Source organism: Zychaea mexicana (genome assembly GCF_025766255.1).
Source record: "Zychaea mexicana strain RSA 1403 chromosome Unknown BDB00scaffold_47, whole genome shotgun sequence".
In the NCBI taxonomy this organism is placed as follows: domain Eukaryota; kingdom Fungi; phylum Mucoromycota; class Mucoromycetes; order Mucorales; family Lichtheimiaceae; genus Zychaea; species Zychaea mexicana.
This window is the reverse complement of record NW_026516710.1, coordinates 297,536-314,927: the sequence shown is the minus strand read 5'-3', so window position 1 is coordinate 314,927 and position 17,392 is coordinate 297,536. Positions and strand designations below refer to the sequence as shown.

The 17,392-nt window shown below is 43.1% G+C and overlaps 6 protein-coding genes across 6 annotated transcripts; 4 read left to right on the top strand and 2 right to left on the bottom strand.

Moving 5' to 3' along the window:
• Positions 1–1,344: 1,344 nt before the first annotated feature.
• On the top strand, positions 1,345–1,608 carry BDB00DRAFT_828534 (uncharacterized protein). The gene has a single exon (XM_053123863.1). The coding sequence runs from the start codon at positions 1,379–1,381 to the stop codon at positions 1,556–1,558; it is 180 nt and encodes a 59-aa protein (XP_052978768.1). The 5' UTR covers positions 1,345–1,378; the 3' UTR covers positions 1,559–1,608.
• Positions 1,609–2,108: 500 nt separating this feature from the next.
• Positions 2,109–3,719, top strand: BDB00DRAFT_435056 (uncharacterized protein). Its single transcript, XM_053117380.1, has 6 exons — positions 2,109–2,193; positions 2,307–2,586; positions 2,683–2,827; positions 2,929–3,045; positions 3,123–3,275; positions 3,342–3,719. The coding sequence occupies exons 2-6, from the start codon at positions 2,503–2,505 to the stop codon at positions 3,425–3,427; spliced, it is 585 nt and encodes a 194-aa protein (XP_052978767.1). The 5' UTR covers positions 2,109–2,193; positions 2,307–2,502; the 3' UTR covers positions 3,428–3,719.
• On the top strand, positions 3,546–3,947 carry BDB00DRAFT_828525 (uncharacterized protein). Its single transcript, XM_053123862.1, has 2 exons — positions 3,546–3,777; positions 3,894–3,947. Exon 1 carries the CDS (start codon positions 3,556–3,558, stop codon positions 3,751–3,753), a length of 198 nt encoding a protein of 65 aa, XP_052978766.1. The 5' UTR covers positions 3,546–3,555; the 3' UTR covers positions 3,754–3,777; positions 3,894–3,947.
• Positions 3,843–4,190, bottom strand: BDB00DRAFT_828511 (uncharacterized protein). Its single transcript, XM_053123861.1, has 2 exons — positions 4,084–4,190; positions 3,843–4,058 (listed from the first exon to the last, which is right to left on the bottom strand). Exons 1-2 carry the CDS (start codon positions 4,115–4,117, stop codon positions 3,886–3,888), a joined length of 207 nt encoding a protein of 68 aa, XP_052978765.1. The 5' UTR covers positions 4,118–4,190; the 3' UTR covers positions 3,843–3,885.
• Positions 4,191–12,159: 7,969 nt separating this feature from the next.
• On the top strand, positions 12,160–12,444 carry BDB00DRAFT_765453 (uncharacterized protein; the record flags this gene model as incomplete). Its single annotated transcript, XM_053119510.1, has 1 exon — positions 12,160–12,444. A coding segment is annotated over one exon (285 nt), but the record flags the coding sequence as incomplete, so codon positions are not given.
• Positions 12,445–15,131: 2,687 nt separating this feature from the next.
• BDB00DRAFT_828491 (major facilitator superfamily domain-containing protein) lies at positions 15,132–17,188 on the bottom strand. The gene is made up of 4 exons (XM_053123860.1): positions 16,644–17,188; positions 15,809–16,574; positions 15,655–15,719; positions 15,132–15,553 (listed from the first exon to the last, which is right to left on the bottom strand). Exons 1-4 carry the CDS (start codon positions 17,057–17,059, stop codon positions 15,283–15,285), a joined length of 1,518 nt encoding a protein of 505 aa, XP_052978763.1. The 5' UTR covers positions 17,060–17,188; the 3' UTR covers positions 15,132–15,282.
• Positions 17,189–17,392: the final 204 nt, after the last annotated feature.

Below are 17,392 nucleotides of genomic sequence, written 5' to 3'. Positions count from 1 at the left end.
TCACTGACGTTGTGTTCGGTGATCTGAACTCACCAAATGTGGACCGTGATTTTCTCACCAGTCGTGCAATTTTGACACCTAAAAACAAGGATGTTGCTGTTCTGAACGAGCGGGTTCTCGATCAGTTTCCAGGCGAATACCTTGAGGAGTTAAAAAGAAAAGTGCTGACTCGGTCGACGATCCAGAGGACCAAATCGCTTACCCTCCTGAACTCCTTAATTCCCTTGATCCATCCGACCTTCCACCACATTGCCTCAAGCTTGAAGTTGGCTGCCCAGTGATGTTGCTACGAAACTTGCATACTGGAAATGGTCTCTGCAATGGTACTCGATTGATTGTTCGCTCTGTCCGCCGATATGTCCTTGAAGCCGAGATTGCCACTGGACCACAAACTGGCACAATTGTTCTAATTCCACGCATCACCCTCACACCGTCGCAATCCCGGTGCCCAATACAATTCAAAGGAACGCAGTTCGATTGGCGTATTCAATGACAATCAACAAAGCCCAAGGTCAAACTTTTGACAGCGTTGGTCTCTACCTACCAGAGCCGCCATTTACACATGGCCTCCTATACGTAGCAATGTCTCGGGTCCGTAGACCATCTGCCATCCACATTATGGTCGACCCAGAAAACTCTACTTCACCTGATCAACCTGGGCTCAACACAAGAAATGTCGTATATAATGAAGTTCTTCTATAACTCATATACGAGCATTTATGCTTTTCTCTATCCATTACTATTGATATACTGTCCCTCTTTCCGTTGCTTCATATAGTTCTCTGTTCCATTTTTCCATTGACTTCACTCTACTCTACTTTATTTTTTTTTATCCCATTTCAATACTTAGATTTCTCTTCTTTTACACTCATACCGAACATATATTATGTTCTTATACTTACAATTTATAACACATAACACATTAGAGTAATGTAGGGTTTCGGGTGCTTTAGCGGTTAGGGTTTAGTAATATGCAAAGCGAAGTTGTTTAGGGTTGAATACTTCAAGATCACTGATTCAGCCACGAATAAGCAACGAGAGGGTGGTTTGGGGGCTTGCCACCCAACCTGGAGGTCAAGGGGGGAACCCCTTGCGACGCGTTCCCGTTGAATGACACGGAGCGAAACGGAGGGGCTCATTCAGCCGAGCGAAGCGAGGCAGGGACCGCTAGTCTATGATTATCTGGACAGAAAAGCTAAAACAATCTTATATTACCGCTTTAAAGGCTTACCTTCGTTCGTTAGCTGAGTGGTACCAAGTACTTCGCAGAGACGCCTTGAATTTGATTAATCTGCATGCTCTGCTTGCATACGAAAGCAACGGTGAGATACCCATGCCAGAATTAGACAATCAAACGTATTGGGCTACGGCATTTCGGATGGTGATCACCAATCCAACGCAAGAGGTACCTATCCCGGCTCGCGTGAGAATAATTTCTGTTGCTTGGGATGAATTGTGCATAATATGTACTGTATGTCGCGGAGCATGCAGCACTGACAAGCTTTTTACATTATTGACTTCAATAGACTCCAAACCGCTACGCCGTTCTACGCGATAATTTCAATAATCATTATCAGCCACAACGCCGGAATGCGGAAACAGGAGAAGGTATTAGATATACCGATATGACGCTTTGAAACTGGGTAAATGTAAAACAATGATAGATGTTTGATACTGACTTTCTTAACAGCGTTATACGATCTTCCTGTTCTTCGTCAAGACATATCAATGTCCTTGTTGGCTCGATTAGCACAGCTTTTTGCAGTGAAAGCTAAAACCAGTAAGTGTAGTGTACACGCAAGTCTTACATGCTCTATGTATGATTGTTGAACTATAGAAATAGATAGTAACTAAAAATATAATATATGTAGATGCCATGAATCACCTATGCACCAATATTCCTGTCTTTTTCAAGCGTGTATGGGTCGCATATCTGAGTCATCTGCGCCATGAACATAACCTTACCTTTCGAATCAGCATCTCTAGCATGGGTAAACAAAAGAACGATTTTCTTTTCTACTTAAATTGGTAATACTGGAGTGTTGAAAAATATCTCACCGCTATTTTTTATGATGATCTGCTTATAGCAAAACAAATCTGTAATTTGATCACAACGCACAGAACTCGTTTGACTCAGCGTTTAATTGAACGAATTCCAGCAGCAATCTTTACTGAGGTGCTTCAATATTTCAAGTAAGAAATTACACATAATTTCATTTAAATTGTTACGATAATTATATAGACGCGACACATAGAGAAACACATAGTTATAACTACGACGGTGTTACTATTATGCAACTTTTTAGCCAACACACTGCACGATTTGAACAAGCATATGCCGGCGTGAATTCGCACGCATAGTACAGCAACCGTCTAGATCTGTCCCTGCAATGCTAGTGAATTCGCTACCCTTTTATATCTGGCTGTCACTTGAAGGCCCAACCTTTCCAATACTGTCCCAAGTGGACTCCACTACCACTTGCCAGTCACCGCATTGGATTCATGCCGGTCGACCTCGAAACTATGTATTACATCGTACGCGAAGTGGACGAGCGAGATCCTGCACAAGTGCCAGATAATATTGTGGTAATGATATGCGCTTTTACTCTCTTTGTGTTTCCAGTTATTAAAAGATGTTATCTGTTCATTTACTGGCTTGTTTCCATCGATGCATAAATCTAGAGACCAAATAACGTTCCTGGTCGTGGACGTTGCTTGTCATATCGTGTTTTCAGACAGCAAGATCCTGAGCTGCTTGAAGGCTTCTGGGAGTCGCTATTTAATATCGGTCACGTAGAGTCGCGACGTTGCCGATACGCAGTCGAAGGTAGATTCCGTATACTTTTTGAATAATCACAAAGTGGTATCTTTGATAGTTATATATAAACTCATCTATCTCATATACATTTATAAATATGATGTGCCCAGGTCAAGGTGTTGTGCCCCCAGAAGACTGCGAGCTCAAACTCTTCAGTAACACATTCGAAACGGATGGTGTCGCCATTGTGTTCCATTTTCGCAGGCCTGTGACAACGCGGCGTGGAGGTTGGTAGTACCCTCATAGCATGCAATATTAAAAGTATGTATTTAGTCATGACGACATCTCATAAATCTATTGTTAGAGTATATGCCTTCTAGCTCCAACCAAGTTAAACGTTTTCCTCGTGAAATTGACGTCACACAGTGGAGAAGAGGAATGTATCATCTCTCCAAAGAGCCAGATGGTCTTGATGCAGAGCGGCTTCATAATTTTCGAACAGTGTTCATAGACCCAGGTATATATCTAATCATTCTCAAAATATGTAACGGTATCTAAGTAGATATTCTGTATATTACTTTAGGCATCCGGTATCTGGTCACTGCTGTAGACACTCTTGAGCCGCTCGAAACACCTAGCGAGAGCAGAGCACGTATATCAGCTGAATAACAGAACATACCAGTGAGTACTGCGTGCAGTATATTTACTTTTAGCAAGTATGAGCGTGTGTCCGCGCTTTTTACATCTGATGCCAACATGTTTGATTTTGTACATAACCCTTTTTTAGGTTCCAGTCCATGTTCAAGTGGGCGCTCCAAAAGGAAAACAAAAATCGAGCACGCTATGCTCATGTCGAGCGACAGGCTCATCCGTATCAAGATATCCCAGAGATACAAGAGGTGTATGATATGTTGAGAGGACATCCGGCTTCAGCGCCTACCTCGGAAGGTTTCCGAAACTACATCAGAAAGTTGAGTGGCGTGCACAGACAGTAAGTTACTCAGCTATGTCGATATATACTGGAACACCGTGATCATCATTTTGGCATGAGAATTCACTCTAGTTTTTTTTTTAAAAAAAATAGCGTCCATGAACAATTCAACAAACATTTCTTTCACCGGGAAACGTTACTCACTCTTTTTTCTGCGCGCAAAAGCGCATTGGAGAATCTTGCCAACAGATGGATAGGGTTGGATCACCGTGACGATGTAAGTATCTTTCTGTGTATGAGTACTTCTTTGATAAGTCGCAAAAGCTAATATGGTTACTTCAAGGTACCTCTCCCTTTCTTCAATAAGGCCTCCAAACGCGAACGCAAAGCTCACCGCCGCCGATTTTTGCCGACCGCGCCGCGCACATGCAGGATTCAGAGTGGAAGACAATTTACTGTAGCATATGGTGATGGAAGGTTTAAGCCCTCCTTCAAAGGATTTGAACCTATTCCTGTTGAGGTAAATAAGAAAATTTATCTGGCAGACGTGATGGAACGTTAATTAGTGACGAATGAAGCGAGTGTCCTTGCTATGAATTGACGCCTATATTATAAATTACTTTGTAGACGTTCCGGGCGGTTCTAGCAAGACGTGTAATGGTCATGCTCATCGATGAGTATCAAACCAGTGTTGTGTGCAGTGCTTGCGATGCCAACACGCGTCAATTTCGAGACCGTCCAGGAAGTGTTCAAGTGTGCCGCGAGCACACAAAGCGGAGAATTCGTCGGATTCGCGAACGTGCTGAAGACGATGGACACAAAAACAATGCCCGACGGCAGCTCTGGTGTGTGGATGACGACGGCCATAACCTTTGGCCAACATCGACTTGCAACGACCGTCAAAACGCTGGTACGTAATATAGGCTTTGTTACTTTCTATCGTGTATACAAAAAGTTTGTGAAACAGTGAGAGAGCTTCAATAGCTAATATTATGGTTGTAATAATATACCAAAACTTATTTTCAGCTGGTTCCCAATTATCCGTGTATCCGTTGAAGTTCTGCGATTATTGTCCTGCAACTACTGTAAGTAGCTAGTATTTGATTGATTTATTACATCAGTGCCTTGATAATTCATCATACGACTTGCGCATAAGCTTACATTATCTATACATATAGTTGTGGGACCGTGATAATAATGCTGCCCGAAACATTGGTCGTATCTTCATGCAATACGTCCAAACTGGTAATTTGAGATCGCGACCACCGTCGATGCGTCGTCCCGCTGGAGAAAATGTGTTAGACGATGCCCACGACGACGAGTTTGAAGAGGAGGAGGAAAACGAAGAAGAAGGAGAAGAAGAGCAGGCCTTGGCGCCTGTCATGGAGTGAGTGGAGGGCCACTCCAACGAGATACAAATTGGGGGGAGGTAAGTATCTTATTCCACACTCGTTTCTTTACTTTTGTAACAGCTGTGCATACTCTTCAATGCACTTCTTTCCTTCTTTCTGTTGCATTTATTCTCCGCTTCTTATTTCTAATTTTTCTTTGATGAATAAAAGACCCCCAGTCATAGTACAAGAACAAAGTGCGGGACAATAATGAGAACCGATGAACGCAAAAGCAAGCTGCTCCTGATAATCATCTTTGCATAAAAGCGACGGGGCTTGTTTCTCATCATATTTGCCAGAGCAAGCAGATGTGCACTACGCCTGTTCCTGCATCGAAAAGCTGAAAACCATCATGATATTCATTGCTGTAACAGACGCTGCAAAAACTTGGAACTGGATTAGTTGTAGTTGTTGGATAGCGACTGTAGCATATATCGTCACTTTATGTTAAGGATGTAGGTGTAAGAAATGCATAGCCATACTATGGTTCGCTGTAATAATGAGCCCATATAAATCTCATTCCTTGTATTCTCGTTTAAAAGGAGACACTGTTATGGTTACTTGAACAACTTCGAACAACTAAATCACCAAGTTAACACATATAATGTAAGAACAAAAGAGCGAGTCAAGAAGTGTTGTTACCTTTACATCAAGTACTATCACGCACTTATACTGATACAACCCAGATATGTTAGCTCACTATTCGCTATGCTGAATGATTAAGAAACCAATGATACGTAACCCATAAGTACAAGATAAAAGATATGTCATTAAGCTAATGGCTATTCATTTGTTGCCATGGCAACGAATCAGCAAAAATTAAACACAGTATACATGCAAAGATAACACGACGGTATATAACTATATACATACCTTCCGTACTATGCGAAGTGCTAAGGTAGAATCAATACGATTCCCTCTTGACATAGACGGCAGTAGCTATGAAATCGTTGATTCGAACATGATGCAGCCTGTGGTGGGTCGGTATGTTTATATGCGCTTAAAATAACGGCTGGGAACTACGAACGTAAAGTATTCTTTGTGGATGACGGTGATGCCCTTACTGTTAAAGCAGCAACACATAAATAACGAGAAATCAAAGTAACTCAACCGGTTCCAGTCGGCCAGATCTACAGTGTTTACCAATCAGCAACACCTTGGTCGTCTGGACCGGACCATGCTGATTTTCAAAGGTCAGCAACACAGTAACTGCGCTTCTCAGAGCAAGTTAACATAAGGTAGTGGAGGTATATAGAAAACGCATGAATTGTATTTTGTTGCTTGGATTTCTGCAGAGTATACGGAAAAAGTCGAAAGCTATTTGTTGCACCTTTCTTCCTCCTTTTCTTATGAAATCAGACAAAATGATGCACTTTTCTTTGTTGTCGATGTCATCCCAATCTTTTTCTCCTGCAACAGCCGCTACTTCTATAAAGCGGGTCCATTGTCTCTTTCTTATTTTAGCTCCCCACTTCATCAACGAGACTCTTCTATTTTATCCGTGTACATGCCTCACCTCCAGCGTACTCGATTAATTACATTCCTCATTCATTGTAACGGCTGGGCGTTACCAATTTTATTGTTATAGACGAGTGTAAATCATTTCGATTATATATGTGCCTGTAATCGCTGTTAATAAAAAGAAAAGATAAGATTGCAGCTTCTTGCCACATGTGCGAGAAAATTGTTTGCTTAAGGCATCGATCTATGGCAAAACACTAATTTACAGTTAATACAAAATAGCCGTATCGACGACTGGAAATTAACACCTAACATTGATGGAGACGCATGTGGCTCTTATCGCATCTGCTGTGTCCATCAAGCTATACAATATTGCTATGCCTATGCATGAAAATGCTCACAACGCGTCAACGCTGAGATCAGTGCGCTTGAGGTAACTTGTTGGAGTACATATCCTTGGGACGGCTCGGCTTAAATAAACAGCCTTGGGTTAACAATCCGTGGCAACATCGTATCAGTATATGGAAGCTCATGTCCTTGCAGACATATCTCACTCTATTCTTCTCTCTTTCTTTTGTCAAACAATACTGCTGCTTTAATAAACTATGTTGCTGTGAAGCAACATTAAAGTCGCTCATTATTCAATATGCTGTTTGTTGGAAATGTGGCTGTATCATTGATAGTGTGAGCGTGGCGGGCGTAAGGCGGATGCGTAAGGAGAAATGGAAGATGAGGATGTAAAGAAGCTAACGCCATACTGTTACTTCTGATTGATTCGATAATTACAAGTAGCGAAGTAGGGCCATGTTGACAAATGGCGTGGGCCTGTAAGCCCGAAGACGGAGTGAAGAAGGTTATGCATTGTGCTCGTCGGAACGTACAAATATTGTGTGCGACCAATAGACTAACGCCCTTAACTGCGACCAGTTTCGCACGCAGCACGCCTCTGTCCAAATTGCGGCACGCGTGACTGCAGAGAAAATAAACTCTCCCTTGGGAACCTCCTCCATAAAAAAAAAAGAGCAATAATAAGCATTCAAACTCCCCGAGCAATGTATTATAGACTAGGATCCCATTTTATCACATGTAGATTGATATTTAGCAATAGAATGCTTCTCATCATGTATTCTATACATCTCTTACTTATAAATGACTGACATTATACCTCTCTATTGCTGTTTTTCGAAATCTAAGTAAAATATCATGTTTTTTTTTTCGCTCGGATACATGTTTTACCGACAGAAGTCTAAGCGTCTCCTATGATTCCTGCATTTTAAGATTAGACAGCTTTTTACAAACTATAATCTTCTCTGCTAATAGTACGCATATCATATTGTGGATTGCTACACACACACACACACACACACACACGAGCAACACAGCAGGGTTTTCTGTCCTACCCATTTGGGGCACAGGGCACACACATATTTCAGCCCAGCTCATGACGACAATGGTGATCAAGGGCACTACCACAAAAGGAAGTTACCGTTTCTTCTCTTCTTTCTCGTTCTACATGATTCTGCTGTATCTCTGTTTTGCTACCGGCTGCTTTCTTTTTGGCAAGTCGGACTTTGTGGGTAAAAGGTTGCGAATTCGTCATTGATCGCATAATGATAGAAAATGTGGCATGTGAAGAGAGACAGAAACAGGCAGAAGAAGATGATTTCTGCAGAAAATAGGTAGTACCTGACATATCGTGGAGACGGACATTTTCGATAATACTCTGGCATATCCTAACGATACAAATAACAGCGGTCTTGTTGTCTCTTTGACTTGGCACCAGTGATTTTGGCAGTGGTGCTGGCTGCAGTGGAGATTTGGTTTCTGTGGCAACGAATGAACTTTTTATCTCGCGTGAATCGCGACTGATTTCTGTCAGTTAATTTGCGATATTTTACAACTGGCATCATTCCCGGCCGGCGTGTTATACTAATGACAGGCAGTAGTAGTATATTCATGTATCACATAGATCATTCCGATAGAAATCTTGATGATTTCTTCTCCTTATGGCATATCCGATTCGTGAATGACGTTGAGTTAGAGGTACTATCCGTTTGCGGGAACAATACCTTTGTAGTTTATAGGAGATATAGAAGAGAGACTATTATATTACACGCGTGCGTTAGGTAGAGTTGGTTTAGACGGTCACTCGTCAAGCTCGCTTTGCGTGAAGGAGTTTTCTGTTAGTGTTGTAAATTTAGGATACCACGATGTAGTAATGTTGCTGATACCTGCACCACCTGAGCTATACATACGCTTTATGCCATCGGTTGGTCCGGCAAAGCCAGCTATATGCACTCAAGGATAATAATCACGGTACTTATGCTTGGATTTGACCACGATCTTCATGCTCGTTTTTGGATAATATCGCTAGGAAAAGCTAGAGTGGAGTATCAAGCTAATGAATAATTCCATCGACAACTTATATTGACATTGCACAGCTAACAACTTCCCTTGTTCTTATGATTCTAGTTGTACGAGTACTCGCTGGGCTGTCATTCGATCCCTCAAACTCATGCTTGCTATGCCAGCCAAGGTTTTTATTGTCAATGCTAGCTGGTTTTCGGTTATTGATACTTTTAAAAACGAGGGACAGTATAGAAAATCCGTTTACAAGGAAGTTTGCTTTGAAGATCAGCTTCGTCCTTGTGTTTTTCCTTTTACTTGATAAGTATTGCTAATACAATAACAAAGAGCACATGTTTAATAGACGGGGGACAACAGCAACAAGGTCTTTAATTTTATTTGGTCAAATTTTCCAATAATGGCAAGAAGCTCGTCCCAAAACAAGAGATTCGATGTCTTAGCTTCCCTGTTCTTAGGCTAAGGGAAGGTGCATCGACATCTGTTCCCGTAACCCTCTACCACAAAGCTAGGGGCTTGTCTTGGTCGCTTTGTGGGTCATGGAAGGTCCGTTTGGTTTTGAAATGCCCAATCCGGTCTCACCAATCGCGACGTGCCTACCTTAGAAGTCGCCCCGTGCCAACAAAACAAGCATCAACACACACACTGAAAAAAAGGAAGGGACTTACCACACATGATCCAAAAGAGAAGAGAAAAAGCGAGGAAGCAACACGCTGCGGAAAATGGGTGCCTTTTCATGCACACGTTCAAGACCCCGCTTCTTTTGAAAAAAAAAAAATACCCCCCACTCCCATCCACAGGTCCGTGCTAACAACGCGGGGAACAATGACAGATCTTCTGTATCGTAGCGACAGTATGTAACACTATTACAACGCGCTTTACCACACTTTGGTACGCGTTTTTCACCTATTTTTTTTTGTTTCTATCTTCGCGTAGTTCGTTCGCAAAAATAATTGAAAGGAAAAAAATCATTCGGAGGGTACCAGCCGAAACCTGTTTTTTGAATTTTTTTCACATGTATCATTCATCACCCGTACGCACGCCGAGGAAGTAAACTCCACATCTGATTGGCTTTGTGTCGCTACTGCTAAGGGAGGTGGATGAGAAAATGAGCAAACCCAACAGCACTATCAACCTGAAGAAGCAGCCTGTATCGATAATAGTAGTTCTAGGATGACGCGCATACTATGCTGAAAACAGCCATGCTGCTCTATAGTCTGCCCTTGACAGTTTAGTTTAAGCTGTCCACATCCATCATTGCGGGCTTGGAGGATCGGCAACCGATAATTGCGTGAGAATCGATGTCTACTTGGGAGACGGAGTGCTGGGAGTCTCTCATGTGAAAATCGTAGGCTGGACCTTATGGTGCCTTGTGCGAGCAAAACATCCCCTTTTCTTTTCTGCCGAGCATCAGCATCGTTGAAGAAAAGGAGAGGGTGTGTTGATATCATCCAAACGTCAAGTCGTTACAATATTTTGAAACACACCTCTTTCAAAAAATGGCATTTCTGATATATTATAATGCACGCCACGCTGAACGCGAGACCCGTTTACGCGACAAGGCTAGCAGCAGCATGAAACAGCAAGTTAAGGAAATGGTATTAGGGAGTCCTTGAACAGCCTGGACCGCAAGTTGCCAGTCTATCATAATCATGTGGGCGTGTGTGCGCTGCGCACTGCTTTCCATGGATTGTAGGGGTTGATGATACCAAAAGATATAAATACGTTCTTTTTTAAAACTAACGCCCTTAACTTCTATACTACAGTCACCATAGCCGTGCCCACAAACAGCAAGCGTGCCCAAAACCCTCATAAATCCCAAAATGTTCCGTTCTATTGTAGCATTCCTCGCTACTGTCTACAACGCTTCTCCGTTTGCTGCTTTACAATCTGACAATTACGCATGGACCTACGCTTCTCCGTTTGCTGCTTCACAAATTGACAGTTACGCATTGACAAATTCTTCCTCATTTTCATCCACATCAGCACAGTCAACTGCATCCTACCGTCCTTCCAATCCTGCTGAACCCATCCGTAACACTCGACGCCGTTTACTGCTAACAACTACATCTACGCCCAGCACCCCTGCCTTTCGACGGCATTTTGAAATATCAGAAGCACGACCACGCCATACTCCATCACGAGACAACAGTGATCCAACGGTGCTCACGGACGCCAATTGGTTGACGAATCGTCGTTTTGTTCGCGGCGATCGTCTGGAACGTTCTGGTCCCCGTGACAATCTAATGTTGTTGGCTGAAGAAGAAGAGCAGAATGCGCAGCGTGCATTACAAGCAGCCACTACTGAACGAAACCGACAACAACAAGGACAACAGCTCACGGACGCCAATTGGTTGACGAATCGTCGTTTTGTTCGCGGCGATCGTCTGGAACGTTCTGGTCCCCGTGACAATCTAATGTTGTTGGCTGAAGAAGAAGAGCAGAATGCGCAGCGGGCATTACAAGCAGCCACTACTGAACGAAACCGACAACAACAAGGTCAACAGCTCACGGACGCTAATTGGTTGACGAATCGTCGTTTTGTTCGCGGCGATCGTCTGGAACGTTCTGGTCCCCGTGACAATCTAATGTTGTTGGCTGAAGAAGAAGAGCAGAATGCGCAGCGTGCATTACAAGCAGCCAATGCTGAATTAAACCGACAACAACAACAATCTCAAATACCACCACCATCACAACAACAACAACAATTGCGTGAACGACAAGAACAACAGACTGTAGACGGCGTTGCACCGCAGCACCAGGAGCAACAAGTGCAACAAGAGAGTTATTCTGAGGCATCAGAGTACTCTTATCGTTCACAAAGGGCCACGACCATTGCAGTGACGCCCCAGTTCGAAAGCTTTATTACTGATGCAACCTACTTCCCTACGGCAAATATTTCGACAGCATCTGAAGACGAGCCCTTCGTACTTCGACTTCCAGCACGCGACGCTCGTTTGGCTGGCCAAAGCGTTGCTGAATGGGCTGGATTAAGAACGACCAAAAAATGTTACGCAGGTTTAAAACGCTCATGTATGTTGTCGTCCCCTCTCTTTCTCCCCCATCTTCTCCTCTCTTCCGCTCTGATCACTCCCTAGAAAACGCACATGCGAATGGCGGAAAATTTCATTAACTAATATGCTCCTTACATATATTCTACAACAATAGTTTCAGATTATCTTGATGGCCACGACGATTATCCAGAGGAGAACCGAACAATCAACCACCATATACAAGATGCATGCCCACAAAAGAAAGGCAGCACCCACGAAATGAAATGGAAAAACACTCAAAAGAATCTGGAGCGGATGGACGACATGTACAACACCACATTTTCGGCGTGGGTCCAAGCTGAAGAAAATGCATTGACAACAGCAACACATTTGAAACGTCTCGCCTATGAATACTCGCTCGACCGACTCATACATGCTATCAAGTGGATAATTACCGATTGGCGCTTACAGAACATTGCCACATTGATCAAACATGTGATTAGCGACTGGGATTCTGATAACGGCAAGTATTCCATGCATCATTGATTGCGATCTAACGAAAAAGAAAAGAGACATACAGCTAACCCCGGATATGTTTACATGTAAATTTTACTCCTCTATCCGTGTGCCGTTTTGCTTCTTGATATCTCTGAATAGGCCATTTGAACGTGGCGCGAATGCTTCGAGAAGTTACAGAGGGATGGGAACAAATTGAATTTGTTACCGCGTTGGTAGCTGATGTGATGGCGTTTCGTGACGAACCAGATCATATCAAGGCATCATTTTTAAGGTCTTTATGCGAAAACTGGGATTTCTCAAAGCTATCTGCGTTCTTGATGCGGCTTGACAGCAACGACCACAAAATCGACCACAAAATCAAATGCGAGCTCTTACACAGAGCAGCAAAGACCGAACAGCGAAAGATCGAGTTACGCCTGAGGCCCAAACGACAACGCACACAATTACACTTATAACATTTTAATTAATAATAGTAATAGTACAGTATTAATTCATCATTTTTATCATTCTTCTTCACACACATCCACGCAGTTCACCAACCCGCTCTCACGCACGCATATCACTTACTCTCAAACCGAATAAAATATGCACCGTTACAATACGTATACATAAAGTCCTATTAACTACATACTGTATAAGCACTAGCTATGGTGTGCATGCATTTCGCTAGAATACCTTCGTTGCTAGTTTTTCAAAAGAGAATACAGAGCGCAAACACATTATTACACTGTTCAAAGACATCATCAGATAAGATATTTGGTTAACATCAAAAGTATACACAGACAACTACCACGGCAACCAGCTAAGCATTGTAGCATAGACACAATCCATCCGAATTTGTAAAGCACGGAAACACTATACTCGGATTATCCAGCTTTTCTAAGCAGTAGCAGTACGATTGCCATTACATCATGAATGTGGAAGATCTTACACCTGTACAACGAGGGGCGGCTATAAGCCGATACTGTATGGACTGACGCAATATGATGCATAGGCGTATGTCGTTAGTGGCCTCTTGATATTCTTTACGATAATTTAGAAAAAGAAGGTCTGCTGATGATGCACTTAAAATGGATGTCTTGTCACAAAAAAAAAAAAGCACCTGGCAGTGGCAGGTGGAAACGAGCGGATGGGCGATGATAGCGGATAGTGTTATGCAAGCTAATCAATACTTATCATCAGCTGATTTGGGCACCGTTTCACTGTGCCGATCCACGCCTGCCGGCTATCGCACATGCGATGAAGACTGCTGTCTTCGCACGTCGCTTTTGCTCCCAACCCAAAACCACTCTTCTATGCATCGCCATCGTTCAAGCGATCTGGTCAGCACATTGGTTTTTCATATTCGAAGGCCACCCTTTCATTCCGCAGGCAGTAGCTGCTCATGCCACTGCCATCTATCACCGCACAAATCACTTTTCTGTTCCTCATTTTATCATACATGTATTCACACCCAATAGTCCGTCACTCCTCTGGACACTCTGTTAGGGAATAAGTTTTGCCTCCAGACCATAAAAAAAATACTTATGATCAGAATGATTGGGCGTGTACTAGTTTTGGTTAGCGCCAAGCTCAAGCCAGGGATCAAAGGGTCTCGGTACAGTGTCTACCGTCAATGTTGCTTATGTTGAATACGAGATTATTTTTGGATTTGTACCGCGTCGATATTGGGCCGGTGAACAATAGCTTCGGATGATAACGATATATTCGCGCAAGGTGTTGGCGAAATATACATCATTTTTGGTTTGGAGTAAGTATGTGCTGAATGGTCGTATCCAGCTTCCTGATGGGATAAATGAGCCATTGTAGAAAGTCTCGGCCGTTGTTGGATCAACCATGGTGCGATGTGGTGGTGTGTGTAACAAACAAAAGACGCACTCTTAATCAAGTATCAAGTATATACCCACGATCCCTCAAGCCCGCAATGATGGAGGTGGCCAGCTTAAAAGTAGAGTGTCAAGAGCATGGCTGTTTTCAACATAGTATGCGCGTCATCCTGTATACAGGCTGCTTCAATATTTGGTTTGGTAGCCTCAGAACATTTTTTTTTTCTTTTCGATTATTTTCGCGAGCACGACTACGCGACCACAGAAAGTAACAAAAAAAGTGCTGGCGTATTTATGTTTTTTTTGGGTTTTAAAAAATCACGTCCAGGCCCGTGCTAACAATACAGGCAGCAACAGCAACACGATCACACTTTCTTTTGTTACTTTCACTCTCTTCACTTTTCTTTTCCCTTCACTCCCTTGGATCCTCCTGGTCTTTCTCTTGGCTCTTCCCTTGGTTCTGGTCTTCCCCTCGCTCTGGCTCTTCCCTTGGTCCTGGTCTTGCCTCTGTCGGTCCTGGTCTCAGCCTTTTTCCCGTGGTCTGGCGTTCAACGGTGTTGGTCGCAACCGGTCTTCAGGCGAGATCAGAGGACGGAGAAATCCTTCTCTGTTTTTGCCATGGAAACATGGTAGCGTAGTTATCACCATCACCCTTGCCATATACCCATACACAATAACAGCAACAACACTCTTGCACGGATATCCTCTACCTCATTTTACCTAACTAGCTAAAGCTCTTCCTCTCACACCCATTTGCATTTGTTACACATATCAAAAATTATACCTTGGGGGTATCGTTTAAAGTTTGATTGTATGGTACAATGGTCACCAATTTTTTGTATATTGTGTAATGGTAAAGAACGACAATGTGTGCCAAAAATAAAGTCATTGACCGAACTGAAGTGATTGTTTTTCCTTTATTTTATGGAAGAAGGAGGGGTATACACGTACATTTTATATGTAAGCTATATAAAAATAATTATATGCTAGCCGGATGCTGTTAGAGGAAGCTTATTTCTACGGTTGTCATTGCTTCTGACTATTTCTTAGCAAACAGTTTGGGTAAAATCGTAAATCGTAATGCAAGCATAAAAAGAGATGCTCCCACGGTCATGGCACCGCCAAATTGAATAGCAGATGTCCAGCCGTAGTCTGTCTGGATGAGACCGATAATGGGTGTACCAACCAAATTTCCGAAGAAACTGAAGCCATAGGTTAGTCCAACAGCTCGCTGGATTTGTTCTACACCAGCAACTTCGGCTGCAACGACAGGGAAAAGCGACACAAATCCACCACCAGTGAGACCGTAACTGCACATCATGCCATGAAAGAATATAACGTTAGTTTCAGCAGGATTTCCTTCCAACATCAAAGTACATATCACAAAAAGAAGTTAGAGTGAAAGACTTACAGAACACAATAAGCCACGAAAGCACCGTATGTATTGGCGAATTGCCAGATGACCATCGTAAATACCTATGATACATATTTTTTAGCCCATCATCATATAGAAGCTCCATTTGAAGAGTGCGCTATAGTAGCTGTATAAAAGAGCCCATCCTTACCCCTGACATGAAAGTACACGCAAACATGACGTTCATATTCCCAAGCCTGTCAGCAAAGAACCCGAGGCAAATGCGACATACGGCATTCATTCCCGACAATATGGAAATAAGTGTTGATCCGCGCGCAGCGTCAACGCCAATGTAAGACGCGTACGTCGGTGCAAGAAAAAAGGGGGCAACGTAACCAAAAGGCACCAGGAACGCAAAAATCACCAAGAGCAAGAACGGAATCGTCATCATTGACTTGTCAAAGAAGGCACCGAAACCATTTCCGTTGCTGGATGGTGGTGGACGATATCGCGAACGCGCCAGCGCGGTCGCAATCAATAAAATGCCAAAATTCATTGCTCCCAAGATCCGCAGTGCCATGCGATATCCCATCGAATCAATAAGAGACTGGGTCATTGGCGATATAGCGACGCCGCCAATACCTGATCCGGATACGGCGATACCGCATGCTAGGGCACGGTTTTTGGTGAACCACTGAGGTGGAAGTGTGAGAGAGGGAGAGAATACAAAGGCACCACCAATGCCGACTAATAGACCCTGGGTGAGGTAGAGCTGCCACAGCGCAGTATTGAAGCTGGCCAAAATCAAGCCCAGGGGAGATATAAATGCGCCGATCAACATGGTGCCGCGAAATCCGATTTTTTGTATCAATGGTGTTAAAAAGACCCCGAACGAAACCAACACCGAGTTGCTGAGTGTGCCGATAAAAGAGATCTGGAGTTGGTCCGTTTCATCCTTGAACACTTCTTGAAGATACCTAATGTAAAATGCTATTATTAGCAGGATGTAAATCCACAAGAAGAAAGAGAGATTCTCTGAATCGTACAATTTCTGAAAATTTCCCCATGAAAATGTGTTGCCAAAAACTGCAAAGTTGACTAAAAAGGCAGCGGCGACTGCACACCAGCCAGGATTACGCCAGCCTTCGGTTTCTAATGGTTGTTCCCAAGGCTTTTTATCATCTACAGGTGACGGTGTAATCGTTTTTTCACCATGGTCGTTATCGTCGTCTCTATTATCGCTATTTTCCGTACGCTTTGAAAAAACACGTGTGATCTCGTTTACTGAAGCCAATGATGGAAAGGGGGCTGATTCCAACAGGTGTGGATAGTTTGTTGATGCTAGCTGTTCGTTATTATGTTGTTGATCTTGTTGCTCTAAATCAGCGTCGTTCGCTTTGTACTCTTCTTTTATGCTCGAGGCATTTGATGTAACCGTCCGTATTGAAGCTGCAGTCCCCATTCTTCTTCTACCCTCGATCCCGGCGTTGTGGGGTAGTAATAGTGATGTGTGCTTTTGTGAGACTGGGTGAAAAAAGAAATTTAGAAAACAGTAACAAAAAAGAAGGTGGGAACATTTATAAACCTGCTGAGGGGGAAAGGTTGACGCGATCCATCGTGATTCTGTGCTACAGAATCATGGTGCTTTCCATTATGATAAAATGGTGTGTAAGGAAAAATAACACATTAGGCGGGCGCCGGCTTCTCCGAAACGTGGGTTATTTTCTTTAGCGTTCCCCATTTTCCCGTCTACTGGTTTTATTACGCTGTCAAAAAAAAAGGAAAAAGAGCTTAA

Coding starts and splice junctions, on each gene's coding strand:
- BDB00DRAFT_828534 (XM_053123863.1), top strand. CDS start 1,379: ATGGTGATCACCAATCCAACGCAAGAGGTACCTATCCCGGCTCGCGTG.
- BDB00DRAFT_435056 (XM_053117380.1), top strand. CDS start 2,503: ATGCCGGTCGACCTCGAAACTATGTATTACATCGTACGCGAAGTGGAC. Junction 2,587..2,682: donor AAGTGCCAGATAATATTGTG/GTAATGATATGC, acceptor GCATAAATCTAG/AGACCAAATAACGTTCCTGG. Junction 3,046..3,122: donor TGTGACAACGCGGCGTGGAG/GTTGGTAGTACC, acceptor ATCTATTGTTAG/AGTATATGCCTTCTAGCTCC.
- BDB00DRAFT_828525 (XM_053123862.1), top strand. CDS start 3,556: ATGTTCAAGTGGGCGCTCCAAAAGGAAAACAAAAATCGAGCACGCTAT.
- BDB00DRAFT_828511 (XM_053123861.1), bottom strand. CDS start 4,117: ATGTGCGCGGCGCGGTCGGCAAAAATCGGCGGCG. Junction 4,059..4,083: donor GTCGGCAAAAATCGGCGGCG/GTGAGCTTTGCG, acceptor TCGCGTTTGGAG/GCCTTATTGAAGAAAGGGAG.
- BDB00DRAFT_828491 (XM_053123860.1), bottom strand. CDS start 17,059: ATGGGGACTGCAGCTTCAATACGGACGGTTACATCAAATGCCTCGAGC. Junction 16,575..16,643: donor TGGGGAAATTTTCAGAAATT/GTACGATTCAGA, acceptor ATTTTACATTAG/GTATCTTCAAGAAGTGTTCA. Junction 15,720..15,808: donor CGTGTACTTTCATGTCAGGG/GTAAGGATGGGC, acceptor TATGTATCATAG/GTATTTACGATGGTCATCTG.